Source organism: Lepidothrix coronata, unplaced genomic scaffold (genome assembly GCF_001604755.1).
Source record: "Lepidothrix coronata isolate B3197 unplaced genomic scaffold, Lepidothrix_coronata-1.0 Scaffold108, whole genome shotgun sequence".
Lineage (NCBI taxonomy): Eukaryota > Metazoa > Chordata > Aves > Passeriformes > Pipridae > Lepidothrix > Lepidothrix coronata.
In genome coordinates this window covers 1,173,420-1,199,872 of record NW_016690288.1, presented here as the reverse complement: position 1 = coordinate 1,199,872, position 26,453 = coordinate 1,173,420, and the positions used below count along the sequence as shown (strand labels likewise).

At 49.0% G+C, this 26,453-nt stretch overlaps 1 protein-coding gene across 1 annotated transcript in view; it reads left to right on the top strand.

The window, feature by feature from the left end:
* WBSCR17 (Williams-Beuren syndrome chromosome region 17) overlaps nucleotides 1-26,453 on the top strand; it is a 221,786-nt gene that overhangs the window by 51,555 nt on the left and 143,778 nt on the right. The window contains exon 2 of the mRNA XM_017824039.1: nucleotides 7,504-7,687. Coding sequence (XP_017679528.1) covers nucleotides 7,504-7,687 — 184 coding nt within the window. The remainder of the gene's footprint in view (nucleotides 1-7,503; nucleotides 7,688-26,453) is intronic.

The window sequence follows — 26,453 nt, the reverse complement described above, 5'->3', positions numbered from 1 at the left end:
TAATCTGCCTTAAATCATAGAAACCCAGAATATTTTGGGTTGGAGGGGACCTTAAAGCTCAGCTTGTTCCACCCCCTGCCCTGGGCAGGGACACCTTCTGCCAGACCAGGATGCTCAGAGCTCCATCCAGCCCGGCCTTGAACATTTTATTATATTTAATATATTATATTTAATATATGTGCCCATCCTGTTTTGGTCCTTGCCTGGCTGGGCTGCAGGAAAATATGTTCTAGTCACTCACACCCACCTGTCACAATTATTTAAGTGAAATCTTAATGCTCTGTTGGCCAAATTCATTTCAGGGAGAATTATTCACATCATTTTACATAGGCAGGAGCTTTCTTAGAGATGCAATATGTTGCATTACAGGTAAAATATGCTGTATTTTCAGTTTGTGTCTGGCTAAAAATCCCTGCTTGCCAAGTCTGGGACCTGCTCCTTTTTCTGGGCTCACATTTGTCATTCAGTGTGAAGGCAGAGGTTGGAAGTTTTCTTTTTCCAGTGCCCATGTTCATGTTAATCTCTGCAGTAAACCACCACATCATTTGCATGGTGAAGGACACCAGGCAGCTCTTGGATCCCTGCAGCTGAAGGAGATGTTCTGATATGCTAAAGAACAGCTCACTGGAAAAGTACTGTCCAAAGGGAAGGACATTGATCCTTTAGCAGGGGGGATTTGTTGGAAGTGCTGCAGCATCCCATTTTGGGGATATACTGGCTTTTGATAAGTGGGAAAAATATACTTTACATGTACCCTGAAGAAAGCTGTGCAAGGTTCAGGGGAATACTGTTTTTTTCACTGGACTCTAGTATTTAAGCTCATTTTAAAAACCTCTCTATATATTTTTCCCCCCATCTCTTTTCTGCTGCTCCCTTTACTGCTACTTTTAGTTCCCTCTGCAGGAGGATAAGGATGCTCTGAGAAGGAGGTGAGTGCCAGGGAAGGTCCCAGAGCCAGTTGTGTTTGGTTTTCCCTCCACAATTGCCACAGGTTGCATGTTATGTGGTGTAACCTACAGTCAGAGTTATTTATTCTAATAAACAAAAGGCCTGAGCAAGGACTGGCTAAAAACTGTGTAAAAACGGGGAGAAAAGAGAAAATCCCATGTCCCAGGTTGCACCAAAGCTGCAAAGGAAAATTGGTGCCTGTTCAGCTGCCAATTACCCTTATCCTTAATGAGCCCTTCTTTAACAGTCTGTATGTGCAGCAATCAGCAGGACAACACTACAGACTCCAGCAGTTTTCCATAATTTCCAGCATTACCTGGGACATTTTGCCCTTTGGTGGCTATTGTTGTTTCTCACAAAATGCCCTAAAAGCCTCTCAGTTGTGTCCTCTCTGTCCACGTCCCCTGGGAGGTCACACAGAGGCACCACAAGCGCTGGGAGTGCTGGAACACGGGCACAGATTGGGCCATTTACCCCATTGCTGTGGCTTTTCCCCGAGTCAGAAATGTCTTGTTGGCCTTCAGACCTCTGGCTGAGAGAGGCCAGGAGCCCAAATCCCTGTGAGAGCTCTCCAGGCTGGAAGATCCCAGTGCTCAACTTAATCAGGGCTCTAATTTTCAGAGACATCTCCTGTAATTTTCTCTTTATGGTTCCCGTGTTTTCAGGACCATTACAGCATTATTTATCTCTTCTGGAGGAGGAGGGGTTTATGTTCCTGTTTATTGTAGGAATGTGCCTTTCAACCTGAGCTGTGTGTACTTCTCAGCAGGATGACATAAATAAAGAAAGATGCAGCTGAAAATTTTGCTTTTCCAGAAATCTTTCCTATGTTAGAATCACAGAATGGTTTGGGCTGGAAGGGACCTTAAGGATCATCTTGTTCCAACCCCCTGCCATGGGCAGGGACACCTTCCACTAGCCTAAGTTGCTCCAACCTGGCCTTGGACACTCCCAGGGATGGGGCAGCCACAGCTTCTCTGGGTGACCTGTGCCAGGGCCTCACCTCCCTCACAGGGGAGAATTTCCTCCTGATATCCAACCTAACCCACTCTCTATCAGCTTGTAGCCATTCCCCTTGTCCTGTCCCTCCATCCCTTGTCCCAAGTCCCTCTCCAGCCCTCCTGTGACCCCCTTTACAGTACTGGAAGGCTGATATTCTTTTCCACCCTCAGCATTAAGGCTCAACACCCCTGTTTATCAGAGATGCCTTTTAATTTCAGGTCCTCTTCCCCAGCCACCTTAAAGTTTGCTCAGCTGAGGTTTAGATCAGAGTTAATGCTTTCCTTCATCCAGGCTGACATGGAGCAAAATGCTTTCCCCCCCACCCCAGCAGCTCCCAAGGAGACTGTTTGGAAATGAAGGCTGGGTATCCCATTATGTTATTTTTTACTAAAGGTTTTCTCTATCCTAGAAAACTCCTGTCTCCTCAGGAAATACACTGCCAGTTTAAGAAGAGACAAATATATTTACTAGAACTGTACTCAGTCTAGGAATAACTTTGCTGTAGAGATTAAATTTTTATATCATCTTGAAGAAAACCAACTCTTTGCCAGTCCCCAGGGATGCCATGTCTGGCCATTTCAGGAGAAGGGACTCAGATCTTGGCAGCTCTAAGTGGTGTGGGTTTTGTCCTTCTATTCCTGCAGTATAAGAGCAATATATTCCTTTTGTTGCAAAGTTCAGAATTTTTAGGAGATTCTGAAAAAAAAAAACAAACCCTGGTTTTCTTTTTAAGGAACTTGGGTGAATGTGGCTTTGGGAGGAGTGAAGCTCGAGGCTGCTCAGAGCTCTGATCTGCCCTGAACACCTCATGGTGATGCAGCTCGTTACCACCTCAAGAGCTGGCAGAATTCCCCAGGGAGTGAATTGTCTCCCAAGATCAAGCCTTTTTGAGGGGGATTAGTGCTGTTTATCGCTGGAGATGGGCTGGAGCAGACATCAGGAGAGACTTTCTGGCAGTGGTTCAGCACTTCTGCTTTGGTGCCTGCCCAGAATGATGAAGGGTTCTCTCTGTGAATTGGGAGCAGTTTTGACTCGTTGCTTATTAGCCCTGTTCCTGGAGGAAACAAGCTGACAGGATCATGCTCGTGCTCTTTCTTGCTCCTTGTGTCTCTGGGTGTGACTTCTGGCCCTTCCAGGCTGATTTTAAAAAAGTTTTATAGAATCACAGGATCAGAGAATCTCCTCTGAGCTGGGAGGGACCCTCAAGGATCACGGAGTCCAACCCTGAGCCCTGCACAGGCCCAGCCCCAAGAGTCACCCCCTGTGCCCCAGAGGATCAGCCAAACCCTCCCTGAGCTCTGGCAGCCTTGGGGCTGTGCCCACTGCCCTGGGGAGCCTGGGCAGTGCCCAACCAGCCTCTGGGGGAAGAACCTTTGGCTGAGATCCAACCTGAGCCTGCCCTGACACAGCTCCAGCCATTCCCTGGCTGCTGTCCCTGCTCACACAGGTCGGAGCTGCCCCTCCTCTGCCCCTCAAGAGGAAGTTTGGCAAAGGGCTGATGGTTTTCCAAGGGAAGCACATGTTGGTAGGAGGCCACAGCAGAAGGCTGTGCTGGAAAGCAGCCCTGGACAGTTGTGTGGGGATCAGCTGCCTTCAGAGGTTTGTTCCCCTCCTGCTCCTGCGGCTCCAGAGGCACCAGCTCCTCCATTGGCAGCATTTTGCTGTTGGGACACAGGGAGAGCTGCCTTGTCCTGTGATGTTTCCATGCAGGCTGTGAAGGGTGGGCAGGAAATGGCAGAAGGTCTCTGTGCCACCTCCCAAAGCCTGCAGGCTGTAGCTCCCTGACACCTTGGGGTCCTGCTGCAGGGACAGGGGTGTCAGCAGGGACTGGGAAAGGTCATTGGAGATCAGGGGAGCCCTTAGTGAGCCCTCACTTAGGCCTGGGAAGTGTGTGGGTGTCTCTGTGCTCCCAAAATTAGCTCAGTTGGTCAGAGCATGGTGCTGATAACACCAGGGTTGTGGGTCTGATCCCTGTATGGGCCAGTCATGGAAGAGCTGGACTCGATCATCCTTGTGAGTCCCCTCCAACTGGGAATATTCTGGGATTCGGACATGAAATGTGGGTTGATGTAAAGCCCTGGGAGCTCCCTGTGAGGAGCTTTCCCTGGTTCCTGCCTGGCTGAAGCAGCCACATGGGCTGGGCTGAGGGGAACTTCTGAAGTTACAGCAAAAGCACCTCAAGTTCACAGAAAGGTGCCCTTTGTGCAGCCCAAAAATGTGGTGAATAAAAACCAGTGAAAGGATTGACTGGACGAGGATCTGCTGGAACCATTTGTTTCCAGTCCTGCCTCTCCTGAGGCACCTTTCCAGCCAGCTGGAAACGAATTTCTTCCTCTTCTGTTTGGACATGAATTACCTTTCTTGCCAAACGTTCCTCGACTCTTGCACACCAAGGTGACATCCCCACTCAGGGCTGAGCCCTCCTGACAGCCCAGGCTGGGGGAGGAAATGCTCAACCAGCACAGAGACAGACAGGGAGATCCTCCCTGTCACATCACACCTGGGAATATTCATCTCCATGACTCTCCCTGGGGGGGTGTGGGATATCCTGGCTGCTCTCCTGGAAGGCAGGGGATGGATCACAGCAGTGCCCTGCCCGACACATACAGATGGATCACCTTGATTGACTCCCTCGGTTAAATGACTTGGATTTATCTGCACTTCCTGAGACAGAGTTTAGAGCAGTAGAAGGACAGAACATGCAGAAACAAGGGAATGTGCTCAGTGAGGAGAGAGAAGTGTGTGCTGAGATGTGTGTGTGTCCAGTTGTCATGACTGTGGTCATGGAATAAAGCAGTTAATGGCATTATAGGTTTGTCAGTCAGAGCTGGTGGATACAAATCATGTCTTGGCCTCTCTCTGGTTCCTCAAGAGAGGCTTCATTTCACCAGGTCCCTCATTCTGCAGTGTCACAGCAGAGCCTTCTCCCAAGCACAGGAGCACAGAGGGGTCTGTGTGGGCTCTGCCCATGCCTTGACTGCACCTTGGGAGAGACAGAGAATGCACCATCCCCTGGGGTATCTTTGTTGTGTAACAGAACCACAGAAGGCCAAGTAAAGGTGTCCTGGTGCTGTCCAGCAGCTCCCACCCCCGTCCCGGTCGGCATTGCTGGTGGATTGAAGGTTTGGCTGGAGGGAACACCCAGCCTGCAGAATTCCTTGGCAAAGATATCCTTGCTCCAGGCCTCTCCTGCTGCTGCAAAGACCAGCTCAGCTGCACCATCGTGGAAAGGCTGGTGTGGCCTCAGAGGCTGTTGGGATTTGGAACACTGAGCGGGGATCCCTCACCTGGAATTCCAGGTACTTCCCTGAGGTGCTGGAGCTGGGAACTCAATTCCCTTGGTCTGGACAGAGATGAGAGACTGAGAGGGAGGCTGATGGATCTTGTGGTGGATGGATCAGCCTGGCAGGGATGAGTCTGTCCCTGCTGACTGCAAGTGTGGAGCTCTGGGAGAAGCTCTGCCTTCAGTGTCTGAGTTAAACTCAGATTTTAATCTCTTGATAATAACCCAGATTGTGTTTTTAAAACCTGCTTTAAACAGAGCCAAAGTGCTGTGATGTTTGGGTTCTGATATCCCACTGAGGGGGAACCCCAGGTGCCACTGCCCAGCACCGAGGTCCTTCACCCACAGAGCCTCTGCCAGGCCTTGCCCACCTCAGAAAGTCCCCACTGCCCTTCCAGATTCAAAGCACCAAGAGCAAGAGCACTGGGGGAGTGAGAAATGTGTTAAAATGGATCAAGAAAAGCAAAATTAAGCTTTAAAAGCAAACTGGTGGATGCTGAGGGTTCCTGTAGTGGAAGTGAGCTGTGGAAGGGCTTCACAGCTCAGTCTTCCAGTCCTTGGAGAGGCAGGAAGAATTTGTTACGGATTTTGGTGGAACTGTTTCATGGGGAATGTGAAGAAGAAGGAATTGAAAAGATAAACTGAGTTTTTGTTAGAGTATGTGTGTTAGAGTGGTAAAACCCTCAGCTGATGAACTGGGCAAGACCTGGGGTACTCTGAGGAAATGTGTTTGGGCAGAAAGATCAGATTTTGAGGAAGAAACAGACATTTTAAGAAGAATTGTCTCTGTGACAATATATTTTTTTAAAAATACTGTTTAACTCTGCCGCAGTCTGTGCGTAAAATGAAATTGGTGTCTCTTCCCTCCATAACCAGGCTGTGTCCCCTGGGTGGGGTTGGGAAGTTCACAGAGTGATCTCCTGACCTTCTGCAGGCCACAAAGTGTCCCCTTTCCCATCTTCTTGACCAGCTCCTCTGGCTCTTCTGAGCCTCGAGATGGAAAAAGGCAGCTGGGATGTGTCATCCATCCCTGTGTCACAGCCTGTGGCTCCTGGCAGTTGATTTGTTGTGATTATCCTGGGATAAAATCTAATCAAGTGTGGTCAGAGGGACTCCAGCAGTCTGATGGAGCAGGGAAGGCTGTGCAGAGGTTCCTTGTCAGAAGGAAGAATAGGAATAATAGGAATAACAGCAATAACAGGAATGGCAATACTAATAATAATTCAATGATAATTCAACCTGTGCTTCCAACTGTGATTTACATTCCCAGGTGATTTTCTTTCTGCCTCTCTATGCTACATTTGCAGGAAAAAATGTGTTTAAATCTGTGTCTTGTGGGGAGACAGGAGTGTTTTCTCCAGGGCAGAGGAGGTCCATGGGAGGTCTGGGAGCTGGACCAAGCTCATCCTGAAACCCTGTGCACAACCTCAAGGTTATTGTCCCTTCAAAAGCAACAGAGGTGACAAAATCTGTCCTGCTCTGCCACTGAAACAAAGGAGAATTTACCCCGGTGTCTTTAATTAAAAAAAAACAAACCAAACAAAAAGGCAAACCAAACAAATCCAACATTATTTTTAGGTTTCTGACAAAAAGAGAGAGTCTCTGCAAATGAAAAATATTAAAATTCCAGGTATCCTGTCTAATAAATAATAACATGAGCTTGAACTTGGCTACCCACAGTCAGCACCAAATCATGCACAGAGCTCTTTATGTTCTGAACTTTACCTATTTCCCTCAGCTCTGCAGATATAAATAAATAATTCCCCTTGATAAAGGTCTGGGAATGTTGTACTTTAAAAGATAAGAAAGCTTTGAGGGGGAAATTGTTTTTAAATCCGTAACATTTGTATGCTGTTCCCTGCTCACACCGAGCAAAAACTCATTCACTTGGCAGTTAACCAACCCTGTTTTATTCTTACTCTGTGTTCAACCTCTCCTTCTCCTGGGGACACCTAACCTTCTGTGTAATTACCTCTCTGAGAGTGGGAAGGAGGCCTAAATAACCTCCCTAACAACTAAATAAATACAGAGATCCCTGGGACAGGTTATCACTCAGATGCCAGTGGTGGAGCTATCAGTAACAGCGTGCCTGAGCCAGGAGGACTTTCAAGACTTGAGGCAGTTTTGTTCCAGCACTGGGCCAGAGAACTAGAATTTGGAATGTTTTCAGCAAACCAACCTTGGATTTTTGGAGTATTTGAATGTCTTTGATGGCTGGAAAGAACGGAGATGGATTTTAACAGTGCTGGTGGTCTTTGTTTTCTCTCGAGGTCTGTCCAAGTCACTCGGTCTCATTGAAGGCTATGGGGGGCGTGGGAAGGGTGGCCTGCCAGCCACCCTGTCCCCTGAGGAGGAGGAGAAGGCAAAGGGACCCCATGAGAAATATGGCTACAACTCCTACCTCAGTGAGAAAATCTCTCTGGATCGTTCCATCCCGGATTATCGGCCGACCAAGTAAGTCCCTGTTGCTCCGTGAGGGAGTGCTCGGGTTTGGGTGGCACCACAGGAATGCTGGTGGTTTCCATGCTCTGGTTTGGGACTCTTGGCTTTTCCCTCATTATTGTTCACAGGGGCCTGCTCAGGAATGAGCAACTGGGGTAGTTTGGCTGCAACCGAGATCAGGGAATCACAAAATCACTAAGGTTGGGAAAGCCCTCTAAGACTGAGTCCAACTGCAAACCCGGCACCAGGGTGTTCACAACTAAACCAGAGCTCCAAGTGCCACATCCACGTGCTTTTGGAACACTTCCAGGGATGGTGACTCCCCCACTGCCCTGGGCAGCTGTGCCAGGGCTGGACACTCTTTTAGTGAAGATGTTTTCTCAATATCGAACCTGAACCTTCCCTGGCACAGCTTGAGGCTGTTCCCTCTTGTCCTGTCACTTGTTCCCTGGGAGAGGAAGCTGATCTCCACCTGGCTCCAAGTAACTGTAGAGAGTGACATAATTCATTAAGATGATTTATCAGGGGAAAAAAGTGATTTTCTTCCCACTGTTCTCTCTGTTTTCCTAAAGCAGTCCATGACTTTGGGTGGGAGTGGTGCCATCAGAGTCTCACAGCAGCTTTCACCAGCCAAGGGCTGTTCCCTGAGCTATTGACCTTGGTGTTTATTACCCTGTAAATGTGTGCAAAGACTTTCCCTCTCTCTCCCTTATCAGCTCCTTCACATTCCTGTAGGACCTCCAGGGCTCTGGGGCTGCCCTTGGGCTCCTCCTGGGACACTGTGGGATCTCCTGCTGGAGATCTGGGCCTTTGAAGGGAGTTGCTCGGGTGGCAACATCCTTCCTCTAGTTTTTTGCCAGAATGATCTTTAAAGGTGATGGTGACGTTTACCTGCCAAGCACCACAGAAGAACAGACTAAAAAGAGGTGACACACCATTTCCCTCAGGGTGTGAGAAAAGACACGCTGTGAGTTTATCTTTGTGAAGGTTAATTTTAAATATGGCCGGTGGAGAGTTCCTCAAAATAGCAAAGTGTCAATTTGTCCAGGCCTTCAGTGAAATCCCTGATAAAAAAAGGAGCTGGGAGAGATTTAGATGCTGGAAGATACTTGTCCAGCGCCTGTGTCGTGGGGGCAGTGACAAAGCTGTTGCTTGGCATCTGCATTAAAAATCCTGCAGCTCCCTGGCTCCAGCAAATTGTTCAGGCTGGGAGAGCTTTTATTCCTTCCCTTCCCCAAATGCTGCAGGAATTTCAAGCAGCCACTCCAAGTTTCCAGGGCTGTCAACCACTGACAACTCAAATCCTCGGCTGAGTTTTCCAAGGAGAGGAGGCCCAGGCTGCAGTTTTGCTGGGGTGGTTCAGGACAAACTGAATTGCAGCTACAAATTGCACCTTTGGCTCCATGAGATGCAAATTCCACTACAATGCAAATCCTTGGAGCGGGACCTCCTCGAGCTGTTACCTGAGGCTGAGCTGCTTATTTCCATTTCTCATCCAGAACTCTGACTGCAGCATTACTTCCTGAGAATTAATTTGAGAAGTAATGCAGGGTTTTTTTTCAGATTTTGGGGGAAGAAAAGGATCCATTCTGACATTTTTAGGCTGGCATTGTATTTTCCCTCGGTGCCACTATCTGTCATTTCACGGGAGAGTGGTGGAGAGGACAGAGCAGGCACAGCAATTCCTTAGAAATGCTTCATTTTGGAGCTGGGCTGATCCTCTGGAGAGAATTTGTGGCACTGACTGCAGCTGCATAACTTTTATCTATGTAAGAACTTCAGGAGGGTGTTTTCTTTGTTGCTTTTTTTTTTAATTTTGGGGATCAATTGTCTTGGTAATGCAAGAGAACAGTCGATCTGGTATGAAATAGGCTGGAGTTTGCTGGAGGATTTGAAAAGTTTCAGCTTTTTCTGGCTCCAGGCTCCTCTCAGTACTTCGTGCCTGCAGCTTTATGGCTGATTTTATGAAGGGTTGAACACAAACCATTTAAGTCAAGTATCCTGGGCTCTGATTAAAATAGATTCCAGTCAAAGGAAATTAGCCTAAATGGCTTTGAAATTGCAGCATTAGTGGGGGAAAAACTGTAGAGAACCTTCCAGCTGATAAGAATTACAAAGCATGTTAGTTTTAAATATAATAATGAAGCCTGTTTGGTTCAAGGAAAGAACGGGAATGCTGATGGACTGGGACTGGGCCTGGCAGTGGCTGCTGCTCTCACATCCTTTGCTTTCCATCTTCTCTCTTTTTAAAGAAAGATTAACGTGGCCAAGGGTCACTGTGAGTCCTTCTCCTGCTCCTGCTTTGTGCCTGTGGCCAAAGGAAGGCGAGGGAGGAGAGTTCAGGGGAAATTCGTCCCCATCCCTGAGGGTTCAGAGGTTCAGGTGTCCCTGCTCAGGGTGGTTTGCAGGCAGGGCTTGGGGATGAGGAGGCAGCACCACTCCCAGCTGAGGGGATTCTGTCCCTGCCCAGTGGAAAGGAGGGAGGTGATTTTCCCTGGAGAAAATGGTCCCAGAGGTGCTGGGTACAGGATGGTGCTTAGGAGAAGGCAAGATCTTCCCCAGCAGCAAGAGTAGGGGTGTGGAATTTGCCTTGTTTGCCCTGATCTGAGGAACTGTGGTGTCCCTTTTTGGTAGTTTGGGTTATCATTTTGGCTTTGTTTGTAAAATGCAGGGCAAGAGATTTCCTTTCTTAAAAGCTGAGGCTGCTCCCCTGGGCTGGGAGGTTGAAACCATGCCCTGCTGGTCACCACTGGAACAGGATTGGGTATTGCACTGCACTGATTCCCAAAAAAGTGCTGCTGACAGTATGGATACATGGAATAATGTGTGCTGCTGGTGCCATCAGGGAGCTGGGCCTGTCAGACCTCAGTCTGGAACTTATTAATATTGATGTTCCTGGGCCTGACCCTGTGCTGAGCAGCAAAGGTTGTGTTGGGTGAGCATTGCAAGGTGCTTGGAGAGTGAATCACAGAACATGTTACATTTTGGACGGCCAAGAAAGCTCCTCCTTTAGCTAAAATAAGGCAGGACTGATGTTTTGGTGCAAGGGACTTTATTTCAGAACTTGCTACAAAACAGTGGCATAATGAGACAGGCACAGGCAACACATTTCTAACTTGTCTGATTGGGTTTTTTGCCTTTAAGATGAGATTCCTGCCTGTTCTGGAAAACAATTATGGCTTCCAGATTGGAAGTAGCCAAGGTGCTGCCTGCAGGCTGCAGGACTTCTACACACATCTCAAAAAAACTGAGCTGGAGAGCTTTTCTTCAATTTTCTGCAAAAACCTGTGAAGGACAAGGCTGATCTGTGAGTTTTATTGTTGATCCACTCCCAGCATTTTCTGCCCGTGGAGGATGGGGGGATTTAGGAAGATGTGTTGTTTTCTATATTGAAAGTGAAGTATATTTATATGGGATCCCAGGGACTGGAACATTCCCTGCTTTGCTACCAGATTTTCTGTACCTCTCTTTTATTCTGTGATATATGATTTAATGGGAACCTCTCCTGTGTGCAGCAGGAAAATAAAAATTGCTTTGTTGGATCAGTCTGCCTGTCCATCTTATCCAGCATCTAATCTCTGATAGTGGAATTACCAGATGCTTCAGGTTGAAGAAATCATATTAAGGAAAACTATGAAGTAATCTGCCCATCTGGTCTGTTCTGCCTCCTCTTTTCTCTCCTTTCAATCCTCTCTAATATAAAAGTGGAGTTCTCATTATCTCTTTAAAAGTCTCTTCCTTTCTGGAATCCTGCTAAGCTCTGATTCAGTGGTATTTTATGGCATTATGGGATTAAGGAGTGGAGTTAAGTAAAATAATACCCACGATTGTTGGGACTATTGGATCACTGGGTGAGGATGACAAATTCCTGCTGCTGCAAATCTCTTGACAGCTGCTCCCATGCAGGGAAGCCTCAGGATTTTCAAGTGAAGAGGAAGGATGGGGGAAGTGATAAGGAACTTCCCCAGCTTGATTTTTTTTCAGATGACTTGAGGGCTTCCCAGCAGGACACACTGCCCCTTCCTCCTGCCTGCCTGGGGGTCCAGAGCATGGAAAGGGCCTTTGGAAAAGTGACAGGATGGAGGGGAATGGCTTAAAAATGACAGAGGGCAGGGTTAGATTGGATTTCTTCTTCCCCTGATAGGTAAGCAAAGGGTTTCATTCCCTTCTGGAGCACTCTGGGGTATCAGCACAGGAAGGACATGGAGCAATTCCAGAGGAGGCCACGGAGCTGCTCAGGGGTCTGGAGCCCCTCTGCTCTGGGACAGGCTGGGAGAGCTGGGGGGGTTCCCCTGGAGAGGAGAAGGCTTCAGGGAGAGCTGAGAGCCCCTTGCAGGGCCTAAAGGGGCTCCAGGAGAGCTGGAGAGGGATTGGGGACAAGGCATGGAGGGACAGGACACAGGAAATGGCTTCAAACTGAGAGTGGGTTTAGATGGGATATTGGGAAGAAATCCTCCCCTGTGAGGGTGAGGAGGCCCTGGCACAGGTTGCCCAGAGAAGCTGTGGCTGCCCCATCCCTGGAAGTGTCCAAGGCCAGGTTGGAGCAACTTGGGCTAGTGGAAGGTGTCCCTGCCCAGGGCAGGGGGTGGGACAGGATGAGCTTTTATGTCCCTTCCAACCCAAACCATTCTGTGATTCTGTGATAGAAAAGCTTTGAAGTTGTGTTGGGAGCTTGATTTGCTTTTTCCAGCATTCCCCTGGTTTGTGTTACCACAGGGACCACGAGGCCTTGGAGCACGACCTGGGCAGAGCTCTACCATCACCTGCAGCCACTGCTAAAGATGGAACAGTTTCATATCACAGCCTTGATTTCAATTTTTCCTGGTGGTGTGTTTGGGGGTTGAGTCAGAGCCATTACTCTCAAGTGGCTGAATCACCCATTTATTTCCACAGGAGCCTTCTCTGGGAGCCTGGGAGCAGTTGGGCTTTTTAGCACCATCTGCCTTGAGCTGGTTTTGTTACCAGAGAGCTCGTGTAGCAGCAAGTCTTGAAAGTCTTTCTTTGGGATGTGGTGCAAAAGATGGAGAGTTTTAGCTTCTGGGTAGAATTTGGGTAGTTTTTTGATACTTTAAGAAACTAAATCAAGCCTTGATTTAATTTTTCTTTAAATTGGTCTGTGTGTGCCCTTTGTGGGCTCTCAGTATGTCAGTGCTGGATGCTGCAACATTTGTGGGTGGAGGGAGGCCCTGCTCCCTTTGGGGTCTCTCCCACCCCTGGAGAGCCTCTTGCCCTCATGTCTTTGGGTCTCAGCCTCCCCTCAGCTTACTGAGATGTTGCAGGGCCAAAGAATTCCATTTTGGCTTTATAATTCAAACAGAATACACATTTGGAAAGTCATGAACATGACTTAGACACATCAGGACCATCCAGGAGGATGGGCCTGGAGGGCCATGAGACCACACCTGCCTTCACACTGGTCTTAGTGTCTCGTTTCTTCCCCAAAATTGAGGTTACACCACCTCCTTTAAGCTTTGCTTGAAGCAAAATGCTTTTTGCCTTTCCCTCCCTGCCCAAAGGAGCACGTGGGGTTTGGTAGATGTGGCTGAGATGTGCAAATAAGACGTGAGGGGGCTCTTTATTGACGGTTTCCTCAGGTCTTTAGGAGCTGGCACGTTCCTGAGTGGCACATTTGTGATGTGCCAGTCCCTGAGTCGTGTCCTGCCCCGGGGTGTTTAGCCGGGCTTGATGAAATGAGTCTGAGAAGAAGGACAGCACTTCAGAAGACAAAAACAAACTACTTGAATTATGAGGGTGATATTTGCTTGGAAATAGAGTTTCGTGGCTGTTTATTTGTTGTGATTGCTCCTTATTGCAAACAGAGGAGGTCAAAAGAGCTCTTTGTCTCTTGCATGCACAATATGTTACTACAATACATTATTTTACCTTTTGCCAAGAGTCTTTTGCTTTGTTTCAATCCCACACACAAACAATAAAAATGAAGAGGGAGGCAAGATGTAGTGCTTTTTCTTCATCAAATAACTGAAGGAAAATCTAGTAAGGAATCAAAAGAGATCGTAAGAAGGGAAAAGCCATGACTGTTTCAGATGTGAAATTCTCTTTGAATCACACGTGGGAGTATATTAAAAGGTACTTACATCTCTAGGAGAAACTCAGAACTAGTTGTGTGTCTCCTCTCCTAATAGATAGTTGTGGGTCTGATCCAGCACTGCATGAAAAACGCTCCTGTCCTTGGCTTTTTATAGTTTCAGCCGTAAAAAAAGGAAAAGTAATATTTTCCAGTGCTTGGAAAGAAGCCACTTGAAAATTTTCTGGGAGAGCAAGTAAAGAAATCAAGCGGTGAGTATCAGTGACAAAGCATAAAGGAACTGCCTCAGAACAGGGCTCACCAAAAACAGGTGAGTTTTGCAGTCCAGAGACAAGTTACTGGATATTTTCTGTCTGTGGGTGCCATCCTGTCCAATCTGTCACATCCCTGTATGGCTCCAGGGATTTTTGTTCTGCCAGGCAGCACAGGAACTTCCTGAGCTGGAAGGGACCCACAAAGAGAGAGTCACAGTCACTGAGGTTGGAAAAGACCTCCCAGCCCATGGAGTCCACCCTGTGCCTGATGCCCACCTTGTCCCCCAGCCCAGAGCACCGAGTGCCACCTCCAGTCCTTCCTTGGACACCTCCAGGGATGGGGACTCCAAACCTCTCTGAGCAGCCCCTTCCACTGCCTGACCACCCTTTCCATGGAGAAATTCCTCCTGATGTCCAACCTGACCCTCCCCTGGCACAGCTGGAGGCCGTTCCCTCTCCTCCTGTCCCTTGTTCCCTGGAGCAGAGCCCGACCCCCCCTCCTGTCAGGGGGTTGCAGAGCCAGAAGGTCCCCCCTGAGCCTCCTTTTCTCCAGGCTGAGCCCCCCCAGCTCCCTCAGCTGCTCCTGCTGCTCCAGCCCCTTCCCCAGCTCCGTTCCCTTCCCTGCACACGCTCCAGCCCCTCAGTGTCTCTCTTGAAGTGAGGGGCAAAATCATCCAGCCCAGCTCCTGGCCCTGCACAGACACCCCAACAATCCCAGAGAGCATTGTCCAAACCCTCCCTGAGCTCTGGCAGCCTTGGGGCTGTGCCCACTGCCCTGGGGAGCCTGGGCAGTGCCCAACCAGCCTCTGGGGGAAGAACCTTTCCCTGAGATCCAACCTGAGCCTGCCCTGACACAGCTCCAGCCATTCCCTGGGGTGCTGCCCCTCATGAAGAAGCTTCAGACCACTGTGAGGTCCTGGTGCTCTCCAAAGGAACTCTTGAGCCTGTGGCTGAGCTGTCCCCTCTCTGCTCTGAAGATCCCAGTGGTAGGAGGTAAAGCAAACCCAGCTTCAGACCTCAAACAGGTTGGGTTTTGTTTCTCCTGCCTCCTCGAGGCCCTGGAGCTCTGCAGAGCTGCTGTGCTGTGAGTGCAGGTGCTGCTGGTGCCTGGAGCCTCTCCAGGGGTGAGGCTGCAGCTTCTGGTGCCTTTCCAATGATTTGCAGAGAGGAAAAAGCCTCTTTACTGCTCCACTGCTTTTCCAGCACTAATACAAACCATCATGCTGCTGAATAAACATGGGTATTGATCTTTATTCTTTGGTGCAAACCCATCTGAGTGTATGGAGTTCCTGCTTTTGCTTGAAAATTGGGCAAGTACAGACTCCAAAGACACAATTTTCCAGCAGTGCTTTATATTTACTGATTATTTTTGAGACTGCTCCTGTGACCTGTTGGAGGTGCCTTGGACATGAGGCAGCTGGGGTTGGCTCTAGGGGGCTGTGAAAATCCCACTAGAACTGGACGTGTCAGACTCCCTGTGGAAAAGTTTAGGGCTTTCTGTTTTGTCTCTGTTGTGGATTTAGGTAGGGACACAGGACAGATTTACCTTTCATTTCCTTTTGAAGCAGAGCTCACTGAAGCACATTCTGTGTGTGCAGTCAGAAGTGTCAGAAGCCTTCGGTGCTTAGAAGGCCCAATATCTTCCTTAAACTCAGTTGGTAAGAAAGTGCTTTGGGGAAGGTTACTCCAGTTTGTTTAGTGGCTGTTTGGAGATTCTCTTACTGTCATTATGCTGCACAGTGTCATCTGGAAACACTGTGACCATGGATTTATAGACACAGCACCGAGTTTTTTTCTGCAATACGTTCCACTAATTGTCAATTCTCCCTTCCAGACTCCAGAGTTATTACCTATTCTTGTAAGTTCAGAACATGATGCTTCAGGGAAGACTTGTATCAGAGGAGTGTGCTATAAAACATTTGCTAATGTAAACAGAAGTATTAAATGATCACTTTGGCAGAGGATGGGATTAGTGTAATTTAACAACTTGCTTTTGTGCTCCTCCGAACTCCAGCGCTGAAAAATACCTGTGTTATCATCAATGCTCGTGACTAAACTGTGCTTATGGAAATAAACGAGCCAATTTAAGCTTTGGATACACTTCTCTTCAGTTGGTTTCCAAAGAAATCAAAGCCTGTGTGTTTGTGCTGCTTCCCTGAGTTGCTCCAGAGCTTTTCTGTTGCCACAGGAGCTCCACCTTCCTGGGCAGGGGCAGAGGAGGGGCAGGGACTGAGCTCTGCTCTGGGGGGACCAGGGACAGCCGCCAGGGAATGGCTGGAGCTGTGTCAGGGCAGGCTCAGGTTGGATCTCAGGCAAAGGTTCTTCCCCCAGAGGCTGGTTGGGCACTGCCCAGGCTCCCCAGGGCAGTGGGCACAGCCCCAAGGCTGCCAGAGCTCAGGGAGGGTTTGGCTGATCCTCTGGGGCACAGGGGGTGACTCTTGGGGCTGGGCCTGTGCAGGGCTGAGGGTTGGACTCCAGGATCCTTGGGGGTCCCTCCCAGCTCAGCACATCCTGGGATTAAACAGCACATTCCCAGCCAAACCAGGCAGGGGGTGAGTCCAACACTGGTGTCTGGACAGTGTTGGTCCTGAAGTCCTTTAGTGAGTTTTCCAGCCCCCAGGGCAGTGCTGTGGGGGCTCTCCAGGGCACAGGGTTGTCCTGGGAAGGACACAAAGACGGATGGCCCGGGTGAGGGGTGAGTGTGTCCTGCAGCCCGTGGCTCCTTTCAAAGCCTGAACCCTTTGGAACAGCTTGAGAGTCCATTACTGAATTTCCCCCTGTTCTCCTCCCCATTGTCCCCACATTTTGGTAAATCTGAGGCTGAGGAAATCCCAGTGTCTCTTCTTCCTCTTCTTTCAGCTTGTGTACATGAGTGTCACCCTCACATGGCTGAGGGGATGTGACATTTGTAATTGCTCTGGCTTTTATCTGCCTTAGATCTACCCAAGAACTTTATCACAAGAGCCTCTCACAAAAATAAATGCTGTTCTCTACGTTCTCCTTTTAAAACTTCGTAGGTAATTTCTGGTTAGAGCTTGCCAAGTAATGTGCCTTTAGAAATGTCTGTGTGACCCCAAAATTGCACTGCCTATTTTTGATACCCTCATTCTAAAATAAAGCACATTTCTGGAAAAGAATTACTGGAAATAAAGTAGGTGCTTTAAAATCGAGTTTCCTGGGGAAATGTGGGGAGTTTCAAGACTTAAAGGGTCAAAAAAACTGTTCTGATCCTCTGAACACTGAGCTGTACCAGACAGCAGTAGGTGTTTTAAGATGCTTGGGTCACAGAAAATGGTTTGATTTTCCCTGTACTTCATAGAGTAGACACAATTGGTTTAATATTTAATGACAGTCCCTTCTGCAAGAAGACATGTGCAACTGAATCAGCAAAATCCAAGCTATAATAAGCAATTAATGAATGGAGCATGATTAGGAAGTGGCAGCATGAATAGCAGTCTGAGCACTTGCTTTCTTTCCAGCTTGTTCACAATCTTTACAAAAGCCAAGTGGAGATCAGTTCCTTTCCTGGGGAAGCTTTATTTTGGAGGAGAGCACGAATGGACTTTGTTTGGTATCAGTCTGTGCAATTGTCACCAGCTCAGGTTTTCCCTTTCCCACTGAGATTTAAAGGCAAGCAGCAGCACAGATGTGTAAGGAAGAGGTGGGAAGCAGTGCCTGTGGATTAAGGAATGCAGAAAGCTTGAAGCTGCCTGTGTGTGTTGGCACACTCTGTGTGGAGCCAGCAGAAGATTGCAGTGTGATTTATAACATATTGTACTTCCACCACCGTGCTTTGCAGCCCAGACATGAGTAAATCCTTCAATCCATTGGAATTTACCTCAGAATTTACTCCAGAATCTACCTCCCAGCTGTTCAGCTGCATCAATGCAAAGTTCATCTTGCTGGGCCAGGAGGGATCTGAGTCTCTGCAGGCAGAAAAGCTGAGTCTTGGCTGTGTGTTGATGGGTTTGGTTTGGCTGTGCAGGTGGGAGAAGGTTTTGGGGTAGGTTTTGTGTTAAGTGTTTTGGGAAGTGGGAAAAAGTCCCATGACCTTGATAAGGTGAGGATGAGAGGGAAGAAGATTCCAGAGCTCTGTGGTTTTCTGGTGTGCATCCAAAGCTCTGGTGGGTGGAGGTGATAAAAGTGTCTTGGGAAGGTTCAGCCCACGTGTCACTGTAGGTGCTATGAGTTTGTTGTGTTTTGTGGCTACTCCTACCAAGGATGTCATGGAATTATTTAGGTTGGAAAAGCCCTCAAAGACCAGGATTACAACCCTTAACCCAGCACTGCCAAGGCCACCACTAAACCATGTCCCCAGGTGTCACATCCATGAGCAGTGCTGCCTAAGAACACATCCAGTGAGGCAGTGTGTGCTCCCAGCCTGAAGGTGCAGCATCCATCTGTCTCCTTTTGGTGGTGGCAGGCTGAGAAAGGAGCTGTGTCAGGGGTGTCAGGCTTTAGGTACCCCTGGGAGCATCTCTGTTGTGGCAGCAAACAAATCTTTAGCCTTAAATCATGTTCTCTGGGATGGTCTAACAATAAAAGACCTTCTGAAGTGTCTGTGGGAGGTATTTGTGTCTGCTGTCATTTGGATTTCTGCAGGTAAAGGCAGAATAGCAAAATGGATGTGATGCCCCAGTGGGGCACCTCCACTCATCACTAAAAATTACAGAAGAGTGTTTTGGGTTTTTTTGAAGTCAGGAGGTTGAGTATTTTTATTTTGAGTTGCTTTTTTTCATCCTGTAGCAATTCAGCTCTTGTGTGACTGGCTGTAGTGGGTTGGATCCCTCCCCAACCTGCTTAGTTGGTATTTTCTGGTGTCACAGTTCTGCACTGGCTAAACTGGATGTCCTTCCTCCTTGTGTGCTGGGGCTCTGAGCTGCTTGGCTTTGCCTCCCATTTCTGTCTCTCTTGTGTTTTGTTTTGGCAGAGGTGGAGAATGCAACAGTAGAAAAGTCACAGAGGAGCAAATCTATCCACACAGGACAGGAGTGGTGGTGTGGATCTTCATCCAGGGAATAAAGGCAAACTTCTGGCACATTGGAGTGAATGTTTGGCCATTTATTGCACCAGGAAAGAAAGTATTGCCTAAAAAAATTAAAGCACTGATGGTGTGGCCAGACACTGCTTTTGAACTCTGTCACTACCTGTGTCTTCCAGTTTATTAACTCCCCATCCTTAATGTCCCCTGATCATGGAGGGGACACCAATATTTACAGCCAGTTAATTGCATTCAGTTAACTGGTACCTGAAACTGGGATATGAATAGAAATTAAAATCAAAATCGGCCCCATCCCCTGAGTTTTGACCCTTTTGGTAGTGCCTGTGACTTGTTTTTATTCTTCCCCCAGCCAGAGTAGTGCTTCTCTCCTCCCAAAGGTGTGTCAGGGTGCCCTGGGTGAGCAGCCTGTGCTGGGGGTGGGTTGTGGTGGCGGCAGCTCTGGGATGTTGGGATTGTAGAGCTGTGGGACATTCAGCAGGTAGGAATTTGGCCTCTGCCAAGGCTGATCCAATTCTGACAGAGGTTAAGAAAACTTTTACAGGGATTTCTGCCTGTAACAGAGAAGGTTTAAAACCCTCTTCATCTTCCCAGCTCATAAACCCGTCAGCAGAGCGGATCTGTTATCACAAAAAGGAAGAACTATCTCTGAAAGTCCATTGTGCCTTTTAAGTCCATCATTTTTATACCATTTTTATTCCTGCCATGGCATCTTTCCACCTTGTGTTCCAGGGAGCACAAGTGTTGGCCACTTTTCTTCTTCATTGCCCAAAGAATGTCCGGGGGGGTGTCAAAATCTTGAATTCCTGGGAGATCTGTTCCAGTGAGACACTCCTAACCTTAAGGCTCTGCACCAAGGATTTCATTTGAGATTTGGCAGTCTTACAGCACTGGCAGCTTTATCCCAGCCTACCTGAGCAGAGCTGGGAAGTGGTGGAGGAGGTTTGCTGGTGGGATTGCCACCCTGAAATCCCTGGCTCTGCCAGGAGATGAAGGGCTCCCTACACTGATGTTCAGTTTGGAGCTGCCCATGATCAGGGGAGAAAAAAGGTGTTTTCACCTGCCTCAAAAACAGCTCTGTGTAGTGGGCTAACCCTGGCTGGACTCCAGCTACCCACTCACTCCCCTCTGCAACTGGACAGAGGAGAGAAAACATAACAGAGGGTTTGTGGGTTGAGAGAAGGACCAGGAGAGATCTCTCACCCATTGCTGTCATGGGCAAAACTGACCCAGAGTGGGGATATTAATTAAATTCATTGCCAACAGAATCAAAGCAGGAGAGGGAGAAGTCAAATAATCTTAAAAACACCTTCCCCCACCCCTCCTTCCTTCCCAAGTTCTCCCTCCTTCCCCCCCGGCAGTGCAGGGAGACGGGAATTGGGGTCACAGTCAGTTCATCACACGTTGTTCCTGCTGCTGCTGCTCAGGGAGAGGAGCCCTTCCCCTGCTTCCCAAAGGAGACAGTCCTTCACCAGCTTCTCCAGCCTGACTCCATCCTTCACAAACTGCTGTCCTGTGGGCCACTTCTCCAGGGGGTGCAGTCCTTCAGGCTCAGGCTGCTCTGCCGTGGGTCCCCCACAGGGCCACAGGTGCTCCCAGGAAAACCTGCTCTGGCATGGGCTCCTCTCCCCACCCATCTGCAGGGCCCTGCCACGAGGTCACAGCCTTCCTCGGGCATCCCCTGCTCCAGTGGGGGCTCCTCCTGGGCTGCAGGGGGGTCTCTGCACTTCTGTGACCCCCCCTGGGCTGCAGGGGCACAGCTGCCCCACCACGGGCTGTACCAGGGGCTGCAGGGCAACCTCAGCTCCAGCTCCTGGTGCCAGGGATCCACAGGCTGGCTGTTGGCTCCCACACCACCCCAGGGGACCCTGCTCCACCCTTGGAGTGCTGCTGCTCTGTCTCTGTAACGGGACAAAATGGTTGGTACCTCATAATTTGGGGAGCGCCCTTGGTTTTGGGAAGCCAAGGGTCAGAACTTCCTCAGCAGTGAGAGGTTCTTGGGGGTTCTTTGAGTTGCAAGATGATGTTTGCTCCAGCTTACCTTTCCAAGAGCTTGGAGAAGCAGCAATCTGTGATAGCAATTTCGGGGAGAATTCCACTTATTGTGCAGAAATTCTGCCCGAGTTGTCTCTTACTCACCCTTGGCTTTCATGTGGCAGTTCCATAGATCATTGGAGAAAAGGCATTTAAATATGCATGAGCTTATTAAGCTGAACTCTCTCTCTGCTGCTGAGCCATGTTTTATAGGAGCATCTCCACAGCCCTGTAAAAGCTGTGCCAACACAGTCGAGCACTTTCCTGACGCCAACGCTGTTTTTGAGGACAGGAAGTAACAAGAATCATTTATTCTACTAATCAAAAGGATATTTGCCTCTTTAAATATTCAAACCCTCGAGCCTTTATACAAGACTAAAGTGTCAGGAAGGGATAAGCTCCTGATAAGCACGTTAGCTGGATTTATTTGGTGTGATGGCCAGCAAAGAAATTAATATGGAGGTGGCAGGATCCAGACTGGGGAACTACTGAGGGCTCAGAATTCAACATAAGGAGGAGGGGGGAGATCTGGGCACTCTAATGTGTAGGAGAAGAGGAAATCTCTGAAAACCCATCATCAGGATCATCTTTTCTGAAGGAGTGGGCTCTGCATAAACAGAACCACCATTCTTTGTCTGCCCTGTCTTCTTCCACAGGCACACAGGATCTCGATGGAACTGAGTGGTCTTTAAGGTCCCTTCCAACCCAACCATTCTGTGATCTGGGTGCCCCATTTTGTGCCAAGGTTTTCATGCCAAGCTGTTCCTGTTTGCCCAGTTCACAAGTGTCTGTTATGGCTGATCACATAAAAAAGATGGAGAGGGTCCATAGGACCCCATAAGTAGCTGTAGGGATCATTTCATAGGGTGTGGGAGCAACACAGAGCCCTAAAACCTTGGGCATTCTGCAGACCTAGAGTGTCCAGCTTTCTCCATGGTGGTTCCTGCTGGTGGCATTTCAAAAGGACAAGGAGGGGTGTCCCCTTCATGTACTGTGGGGGAATTGTGTCTGGAACAGCCCTGAGGGGCGTTTCTGGAAGGATGAGCGATGGTGTAGCATCAAAGCTAATGATGATGGAGCTGCTCAATGGGCCATCAAGCAGCCCAAGCACCGGGGGCTCCTCACACCCTCCCTGTGTGGCAGCAGCAGATGGGCCCAATACCTGCCATCAGTGTGTTCCCTGAGAGCATAACCCAGTGCTGTGAGCTCCAAAAATCATCCCATAGGATGCTGCCTAATCCTTCCCAGTGCTGGACCTTGGTCAGGCCAAGGGAATTGTTCCACTGGCTACCCAGAGCGACCTGCTGTTGTTTTGGTGACCTTTTCTCCCGGGTGTGTTTCTCATAGTTGCAGAGCAGGGCCCTCCTGTGTGTGACACTGGCACTGCAGAGTGTCCTCAGTGCTGGGTTTGAAGGATGGGCATTTCCAGTGGCCTGAACCCACCTGGCAGGAGGGGTCGGGCTCTTCTCCCCCTGTGTGCACCATTCTCTTAAGAGTTGGACTCGATGACCTTGTGGGTCCCTTCCAACTCAGAATATTCTGTGAAGTGACAGGACAAGAGGAAACAGCCTCAGGCTGTGCCAGAGCAGGTTTAGGTTGGATATTGGAGAAAATTTTTTCATGGAAAGGGTGGTCAGGCACTGACACAGCTGCCCAGGGCAGTGGGGGAGTCCCCAGACCTGAAAGATTAAAAGCCAAGTGGATGTGGCACTTGGGGACAGTGGTGGCCTTGGCAGTGCTGGGGAATGGCTGGACTTCATGATCTTAGAGGGTTTTTCCAACATTAATAATTCCACGATTTATGCTGGAGGAAGGACTCGAAGCCCAGGAGCCCTGTGTGTTATGTCTCCCCATGTGCTGTGGGCCGTGTTTGGGAGCTTCCCTTGATGAGAAGTTTCTGTTTTTCATTGGCATTTCCTGAACTTTCCCTTTGGCTTCCCTTGCCATGGTGTTGGCATCCCAGGCAGCCAGGAACTTGAGTGTGGAGCTGGAAGTGACCTTTGCTGTGGGATTGTGCTGGTGGAGCTGTGCTGGGATCAGCTCTGGGGTGTTGATTTGCAGACCAAGGGGCACTTGGCCAAATTTGCAAGCAGAACTTCTGCTCAGGCTCCAAACTGTGCCCAGGGTAATGTTGAGGTGGCACCAGCCTTGAGGAAAACAGCTCGTGGCAAAATGTTGTGTCCCTGGGGTTCCACACAATGCAAAAATATGTCTCCAAACAGATGGAGGGGCTGTTTTATCCCAGTGTTTTAGGGCACTGGGGGTTGGCTTAGATTTTTCCACATTAAAACCGTGATTTAAAAACACCATCAGTTTTCTGCAGCTTCTTTCCCTTCAGTGGTGTTTTTCTAATACCTCTTTCCCACCTGATGCTCCTCCCAGTTCGTGTCTCTGGATCTTGACAACCTGTGTGTTGCACCCCCATCCCTCAGCTGGAGAGGTGGCTCCAGGCTGGATTGATTAGCAGTGTATCCTTAGGAAAATCAGGATACTGCTGGATCATTTCAGATGGGCTGTTGCAGCCTGGTTTTTATCCAGATCCACGTATTACCTTTAAAACATTGGACATGTTTGAAAACCGTGGAGCACTCTGACCAAAAAACACTTCCAGAGGTGTGGAATGCTGCCTCCTCACTGGGAATGGGGACAACTGCACTGTCTACTTAATGGGACTTCATATCCACTTCAAACTTTGGTGGGCATTTTTTGTTGGATCTGGGGAAAGAGGCAACACAAAAGGCACAAATGAGGGGTGGTGGTCTGGGAGATTTGGGGCTCTGTGTGTGCTGCAGGAGGGGGGGATCAGGGAGGAATACCATGGAAGGTAAAAGATAATTTCTAGAGGCAGGGGTGAATATAATCTGGGATTAGGGATTGCTGATCTCTGAGGATGAGCAGCATTTCTGCTTTGTAATCTGTGGTGGGACTGCCCAGCTCCCCTCTGAACCCACAGTGCTGTTCAGAATCGTGGAATCCCAGAATCTCCTGAGCTGGAAAGGACCCACAAGGATCATCCAGTCCAACTCCTGGCCTTGCACAGACACCCCAAAATCCCAGCCTGTCCCTGAGGGTGTTGTCCAAACCTTCCTGGAGCTCTGGCAGCCTTGGGGCTGTGCCCACTGCCCTGGGGAGCCTGGTCAGGGCCCAACCAGCCTCTGGGGGAAGAACCTCTTCCTGAGATGCAACCTGACCCTGCCCTGAAAGAATTTCATGTATTATTGTCTCAGTAATGCAATGGGGTTTTTCTGAAAGGTGCTGCCATGGCTGGAGAAGGTGCAGCACACAGAGTGAGTCAGGTCACACCAGAGCACAGACATCCACAGCCACCTCTGTGCAAACATGGCTTGCCTTGGGGCTGAAGGATCAGACAGGACATGCCAGTTTTGTCCTGGAACAGTCCACATTCCAGCTGGTTCATGAGCTGTGTTGATTCCTGCTGATAAATGCCTTTTATTGGGGCAGGGAATGTGTTGAATCCATCGGAGTTGGGCTCCCAGTTCCGCGGTGCCGGGCAGTGTCATTCCAGGTGGTTGATGGGAATGGCTTTGCACCCCAGAGAGGAGGAGAAAGGAATTAATTGAGTAAGGGAGTGGATGGTGTTCAATCACTGAGCAGGAAGAAGTGGTTTCCAAACATTCCTGGCCGCTCTGTGGCCTCTCAGTGCTCTGGGAGCGCTCGCTGTGATTCCAGGTGATTTTTCTGCTGAGGGATCACGAAGCAGTAAATGCTGGGATATCCCTTTCCTGTGACTGAGACAGACAATAAACATCCTAATCTCACTTGCTGCACTGAAGAGTGGATTTACAGCTGTGTGCTGAGCATAAAACAAACAGGCAGAGGATTCCAGGGCAGGCTCCTGCGCTGGAGCAAAGCTTCATTTTTATGTGTTTTTTGTGTTTTGAAATTGGCTGCTTTGATTAATCCAGCCTGATGTGTGCCAAGCTGTTCAGCATAAACTCAGCCCTGCTTCCCCTCCCCCATCTCCCCTTCTCATCCCTCATTTGGTTCTGAATGGCTTCTTGCATAAACCAGAGACTGCAGGGATTGAGAGGAAAAAATGTTCTCCATAAATGTATTTATTTCGTGGGTTTCCTTGAATGTTCTCATGGTTGCAAACCTGGGCTTCATGGAGAATGATGATTTTGGACCCAAAAAAGGTGGTGGAGGCCACAGTCCAGGAGTTCTGTGGCCTCAGCACCTGTGTGGATCCCTGTGTCCCTTGAGGGGTGGCTGGGGAGGAACTGGGAGTGGTCCATGGATGTCCAGAGCAGAGGTTTCTGCTGGGCCTGGTGTCTGTTTTCAGTTCCTCAGTCTGTTCCTGAAGTGAAAAAAGATGTCCTGGAATATCCTGAGCTGAAAGGGATGCACAAGGACCATCCAGTCCAACCCCTGGCCCTGCCCAGGACACCCCAGCAATCCCACCCTGGGCCCCAGAGGATCAGCCAAACCCCCCCTGAGCTCTGGCAGCCTTGGGGCTGTGCCCACTGCCCTGGGGAGCCTGGGCAGTGCCCAACCAGCCTCTGGGGGAAGAACCTTTGGCTGAGATCCAACCTGAGCCTGCCCTGACACAGCTGCAGGCCTGAACCTTAGACCAAGGGCAGAGTTTAAGTTTCCCCCTGTTTAAGGCCAAGAACACTCTCAATGAGAGCTCAGCAAGGTCCTTAAATTAAACCCATTGCACTGGGAGGTTTTCCCAAGCCTCTTAAAACTTGGAGAGTTTTGTGAGTGTGATTTAATGGGATGTATTCGAGCATGATTTAATGGGACATAAAATGCCTCTCACTCTGATATCCCATTGATCTACAGGAGAGACAAAACTCTGAAGTGTCTCTTTCTTTTGGCTATTGATTCACAATATTTTGATATAAGTCCTGCAAGCAGGTGCCAGCCTGTGTTTAACTGGAGACAGCAGGATGTGGTGGGGACAAAAATGTGGCAGGACCTGTGCCTTGGGTCCACCTGCAGAAGTGCCCTTGGCTGGGGAGCACCTGATGCATGTGGAGGAAAAACTTCCCAGACAACCTATTGGTACTGGTGGGATAATGAATGTGGGCTAAATTAAATATAAAATGAGGTGCTGCTGTTTAACCCTATGGGTTAAACACTGGCACTGACAGGAGTGTGTTGTGGTGCTCTCTCCATTGTATTTAATTTAAATGCAAAAGTTTTCAAATGTCAGGAGTGTTCCCTTGAACATTCCCCTCACTGGACTGAGACTGGGCAGAGCAGATGCAGCGAGAGCTGAGTGTTAGAAATAAAAACTGAGAGTCACAGAATCCCAGACTGGTTTGGGTTGGAAGATCATCTTGTTCCACTCCCTGCCCTGGGCAGGGACACATTCCACTACCCCAGGTTGCTCCAACCAGGCCTTGGACACTTCCAGGGATCCAGGGGCAGCCACAGCTTCTCTGGGCAACCTGTGCCAGGGCCTGCCCACCCTCACAG